Here is a 6000-nt window from a genome sequence, read left to right on the forward strand (position 1 = left end):
CCCCGTCACTGGGGAGGTTGAAGTAGGAGGATCAGAAGTTCAAAGTGATCCTTGGTTAAGTGTTGCAGGGAGCGAGCCGATTGTTCTTCTTGGCTGCCTGTCTAGCTTACACCCTAAATAATCACTCAGAAATTGTATTAAGACAAACAAGAGGCCTTCCTGTTACAGTTAGGTACTGCAAGGCCAACAGCTTTCTCCCACTCTGAAGAAATCACTAATTTTCTCTAATATATTGCTTATATCCATGAATTCATGAAACAACATAGTTGAAATGTAGACTTCTTTTTAACTCTAGCTCTACCCCACAAAAAGGTACAATTGCCAGAACACAAAATTCCTTAAGTAGAATTTAGGTTTCATTTTCAGTAGTAACTTGCCTACTTAATAACATAATCCTTTAAAATAAAGATGTATTTATATATTATTAACAGTAAAGAGCCTTCAGAAAATAAAACAGCTAGAAATACAGCATGTAGCTCAGTGGTAGTGCTTGCCTAGAATGCAAAAGACCCCTGAGTTCAATCTCCAGAACTACAAAAAAAAAAAGTATGACTTTGAAAAATAAAGTAAATGTTTGACAACTCCAGAGCTGAAGAGTAGCATCTCCTCAGCTGAAATTTAGTGTTTTGATACTCTGAACAACTATTTCTGAATGACTAAAATACTAAATGGTCATATAATTGTAATGTCTTTGTGTTCTAGCTTTTTCTAATGCTACTCTTATTTTGTTTAAATATCTTTGTGACTTCAAATCTACAACTTAATATGGAAGCATATAATGATTAGAGGAAAAAAAGCCTTTTCCTAGCCAAGTGCAGTGATACACATCTATAATTGTTAACACTGGATACAGAGGCAAGAGATTCCAAGTTCAAGACCAACATAAGTCATATATAAAAGTTCCATCATAAAAAATAAAATTTTTAAAAAAGCCCTTTACAAAAAAAAAGAAAAAAAAGAAAAAGCTCATCTTTTCCCAACATGTATTCCTCTTATGGAAAATGTAGGCAATGAATTATCATCTTTCTTTAATCAATTACCTTGGTACCAAACATTATCAGTGTTACCTACTAAGATACTGAATCCACAGTGGAGCATAATCTCCGTGACTCTACATTGTTGTATGCATTCATTATTTCCCTGGCAATATTGTTATAGAGGTTTTAAAATAATAGAACTACGTACTGCCTTGATAAACATCTTCTTTCCAAATAGGAAAAAGGAGGTGAAACATGACACATACAAAATATATTGCCTGGTATGTAATTGCATAGCAGACTCCAAGTATAAATACTACTAAAACTGCTAAGAAGGTTCTACATCTGCCCTACATCTGTCCTTAGTTTTGTGGCAGCAGGTATTTGTTTACCTGTCTTACATTAGTCATTATCAAATTATCACTAGTCTTGCTATAAATAGTAATACAATTAGAGAACATTAGAAAAAGAAACATTAGATACTAGACTAAGGTCACCAAGACTACATAATTTTCCTTTCCTACAAATCTACACCAGATAAAGACAAGTAATATATTTATTCTAAGAGGTACATAATCTTCAACATAAAATGTTTCAGCATAGTAGAGGACTCAGTGGCTAAAGTTGTTCCTGCCAAGTCTGGCAACTGAGTTTGATCCCCAAAACTCACGTGGTAGAAGCAGAGAACTGACTTTTGAAAGTTGTCCTCTGATCTCATGACCACACACGCTCCATTAAACCACAAACACACACACATGCACACACACACACACACACATGCACACACACACAATAAATAAATTTAAAGACATACAATCCAGTTTCGTATATATACATTCTTATTTTCCTAAAGAATAAACAGTATAACTGAAGTAACAATATTACTTTAACACAAGTTGATTTTTAAATCCTAAATGATTCAAGATAGTCAAGCAAAATAGAAATGCCATTCTTAAACATTTCCCTTTCTTTTAAAATTCCAAGAAAGTTAATTCATATGATAAGCTGCACAGACTGTACTGTATTTGTTAAATTTATAACTGAAATGAAGATCAGAAACATCCAGGCAATGAATAATTTCAGAGAATACTGTCTTTGAACATGCAACAATAATGCTATAAAGAAGTCAATGAAAAACTAAAAACTTTAGAAGTGACAATACGGTATTTTTCAGACACACTATAAAAATGTTTATAGGGGTAGACCATATTCCACATTTCCCTCTACCTTTGTAAAACAGATTTAGATAAAACACTTAAAATTACTATTGTGAAAAATGCTAAGACTTTTTTTTCCTACTCCAGCCTTAAATTGATATCCTTCTTTTTCCTCAGCCTGACCTATGCAGAGGTTATGGACATACGCCATCATGTCCAGCACCAAGGCATTTTCATAAAACATCCCTTCTACCTTTAAGAAAGTCATAAACTGCCCACCGGTTGTAGTGGTAGTGCAGGTCTTTAGTCCCTGCACTCCTGATGTAAAGGCAGGCAGGACTCTGGAGTTTGAGGTCAGTCTGGTCTACAGAGTGAGTTCCAGGACAGCCAAGGCTACACAGAGAAACCCTGTTTCAAACTGTTCTCCCCACAAGAAGGAAGGAAGGAAGGAAGGAAGGAAGGAAGGAAGGAAGGAAGGAAGGAAGGAAGGAAGGAAGGAAGGAAGGAAGGAAAGAAAGAAGGGGGGAAGGAAGTAGGGAGGGAAGGAAGTAGGGAGGAAAAGAAGGAGGGAGGAAGGGAGGGGGAGGGAGGGAAGGAAGAAAGAAAGAAAAGAAAGAAAGGGAAGAAAAGAAAAGAAGAAAAGAAAAGAAAAGAAAAATCCACAAACTAGCTGGATGTGATGACACACCTGTAACCCAGAACTTGGGATGAGAATCGAGGCAGGATACAGTTTAAGGCTAGCTTGGGCTACATAGCCTTGTCTAAGAAAGAAGAAGGAAGAAATTATAACTTGCAAGAATCACAGTTTTAATTTACTCTACAATTCAGGAAAGAATCGTCCATAGTCAAACTGCTCTAAAATCCATGAATCTGAACAACATAGCTTCACTTCTGGAGGATGGTTTTCCCAATGTTCAAGATCACAAAAAAAAAAAAAAAAAAGTCAACCCAATACAATTAAGCTCTTTCCCATAAAATCAACTATTCACAGATTGGCAGCTAATGCTATTTCTACTGATTTTTCTACGTGCTTTTAGGTTCTATCACACTAAGTAATACTGTATATCAGTAACTCTTCAAGAAAACTCCCTAGTTATTTCTGATTTCAAATATCCATTTTATCACCAAACCTTACCGTCCTGTTACCACCTCATCTAAATCTGTAGCTTCTTTTCATTCTCCAGCTACACTCCTAAGAGTTGGTCTTCGACTTTTCCTCCCAGACTACTGTACTCCATTCTCATGAGATAGCTCCTCTAAATTGTCTCTAACTCCACTGCCAACCATCTCTCCTTGACATTATGCCTCCTACCTCTTCCACCTGGGCTTTTCAAGGCCTTTCTGCTTCATTTTTATTCTGCTCGAGAGCCTCATCTTCAACCACATATTTATTTATAAGGTTGCTGCCACTGACTTTCGACTCCCCTTTAAAATGTCAGTTTCTTCTTGACCCTATTAAATGAACTAATTTTTTCCTTCAGGTAATCACAATTTTCTGCTAATCAATTTGAACACAGAATCCCTTTAGCATTTACGACCCAAATTCATAGGCAATATATTTAGACAGTTTTTATACACGAATGATGCATCCTTTCAACTGTTTAGTTATCAGTGTTATTTCCATCAGAGCACAGTTAGACAAAGGTTGGAGCTTCAAAGCACCCTATGCAGCACCTATACACCATCACTTGATCAAATTAAGATAATTAAATTAAAATACAGGGTTAAGAGTCAATAAACACAACACTCTTTAAAAATAAACCCTACAGTTTAACTTTTAAACACCTAGGGCCTTTCCATTTCCACAGACAGCTGGCATATTTTGGTTTCTGTACAATTTCACTTTCCCTCGACTTAATTTTCAAGGCATGGCCAACATTAAAAGTTGGCGGTTGAGAAAGGGTATGCACTTTTACATCACACTGTCAGATTCTTTTAAAGTCAACAAGATCAGCTCTAAGAACTGTGAGCTACAACTGAGTTTTCATACACGGAAACGGTTGCTTCAGGAAAAGAGGTACAGTATCTGCATAGTCTGATGGGGGGGGGGCTTCCCCACAACTGACTGAGATCACTGTCTTTACTCCAGAAGCTTTGACTTGGGAAAATTCAATGAACTGCTCTGAACATCTGCAGAGATGTCATGGAAAGGATATTCAGCCACTGAAAAGGGGAAACCGGAGCAGTGGGTATCCTCTTTTCATAAAAGTCAGCAGCTAAATTAAGCATGGTAGTCGGTATCTGCTGGCAGAATCAAAGATTTGTGTCTACCTAATAATAAAGGCAAGTTTCATTCCATTTATTTCCTTCCCGAGCATCATCTCAACCTGTCAGAATTCGACAGAAAGAAAAAATTTTAAATGAAGTAGGGAAGACACTAGGGTTCCCATCTACATTGCTTCTGTTTCCGAAATCACATCACTAAGTCTTGGATTTCCTTTACTCCAAACTAAGTCTCAGACTCCAAATAGAATTCTTTAACCCCCGCTTCTCCATTCAATTACACTTAAACCATGCCAACTACAGAACCACAGCAGAACCCCTACAAATAGGCTTGCTATTCATCTTGGAAGTCATGCCCTGCAGCAACTGCCTATCTCCAAACTCAGGGGTATCACCCAAATACAACGCAATGGAATCAGACATGCAAAGCACACACGACTTCTGCGAGGGAGGGAAACGCGACCCGGGAAAAGTGCGCTCTTTACCAGTCTCAGGACCATCCACCGGGTCGTGGGGAGGTGGAGATGGGGGAGGTCCCCCAAAAGGGAGGGGAAGAAAGGCACCCGACTACTCGGGGAAATCCTTTCTCAAGAAAAACGGGCTGGATTTCCCGGCCACGGGAAGCAGCCGGTCCTTGCTGAGAAGAGGCAGACAGAGAGGGAGGGCCCTCTGCTAGGGAAAGCAGAAGGAAGGCACTTTCCGGGGTCCCGGACTACAGCCTAGCACCTGGCTCCCGGGGGAGGTGAGGAGCGTCCCATCGGCTGCTTGAGGGGGACACCCGGCCTGCCAAGGGGTAGCAGAGGCGGAGCAGAGTTTCCCCTGCCGAACCCTGGAGTCGTGTCGGGCAGATGCCACGGGGCCGCTGGGTGGGGGGAGGGGAGCAAAGGGGGTGGAGATGGGATTCCCCCCTCTCGGAAGAGCTTTAGTGGAGGAGGCGCCCGGCCAAGCCCGAGCAGCGTGCTTCAGACTGCGGAGCCGGGATCCCGCCGCCCGCACCGGCAGCGCGGAGCCCCGCAGCGCCCGCCGCACCGGCCCCTCGGTCCCCGGGGGCCAGAGACTTTGACTGCTAGGGCTCTGGGGGCCTGACACCCATGGGGCCGGCCCCAGCTCCCCCAAGAACACACGGGGACAACCCGACTGCCCCGCAGCTCTCAGCGGTTGTAAAATACACCCCCCCTTCTCCCGGTCCCCCTCCTCAGCCTGCCCTCTCTGCCCGAGGCCGCAGAGCAGGAGCACCCCAGGAGAGAAACCTCCGGCAAGTGGAGGACAGTTGAGTGTGGCGAGGCCCGGACCTCCACCCCGGTTACCTGTGAGGACTCCGACGCGGATTTGATGGTCGTGGTTGGTGAGGATCATTCCCTCGGTCGCCATGTTTCCCAGCGCAGTCACCGCACTGACAGGAGCCGGGAGAAGCCGGAGCCCGGAGCGCGCCGGCCGGGAGCGCGCTTGCCTAGGAGAGCGCGAGGCGGACGAGCGAGCGAGCGAGCGGGAAGGAGGGGGCCGAGCGCCCAGTGGCCTGGCGAGGGGGGGGGCTGGACGGGGCGGGGGGGGGGGGGGGGAGGCCGCGCCAGGAGTGCGCGGGTTCGCGGAGGGGGCGGAGTCGAGCCGCGCGACCCCGAATCCGGCGGGGAAGACGCGAGCCT

At 43.4% G+C, this 6000-nt stretch overlaps 1 protein-coding gene across 15 annotated transcripts in view; it reads right to left on the reverse strand.

Annotated features, from left to right (window-relative positions):
- The window catches only part of Gphn (gephyrin), a 351833-nt gene extending 346035 nt beyond the window's left edge, over positions 1-5798 (reverse strand). For all 15 annotated transcript variants that reach the window (XM_087911715.1, XM_087911713.1, XM_087911716.1 and 12 more), the window contains exon 1: positions 5665-5798. In XM_087911715.1, coding sequence (XP_087767841.1) covers positions 5665-5728 — 64 coding nt within the window. In that variant the 5' untranslated portion in view covers positions 5729-5798. The remainder of the gene's footprint in view (positions 1-5664) is intronic.
- Between the last annotated feature and the right edge of the window lie 202 nt (positions 5799-6000).

This window comes from Myodes glareolus, chromosome 11 (genome assembly GCF_982192425.1).
Source record: "Myodes glareolus chromosome 11, mMyoGla1.1, whole genome shotgun sequence".
NCBI lineage: Eukaryota > Metazoa > Chordata > Mammalia > Rodentia > Cricetidae > Myodes > Myodes glareolus.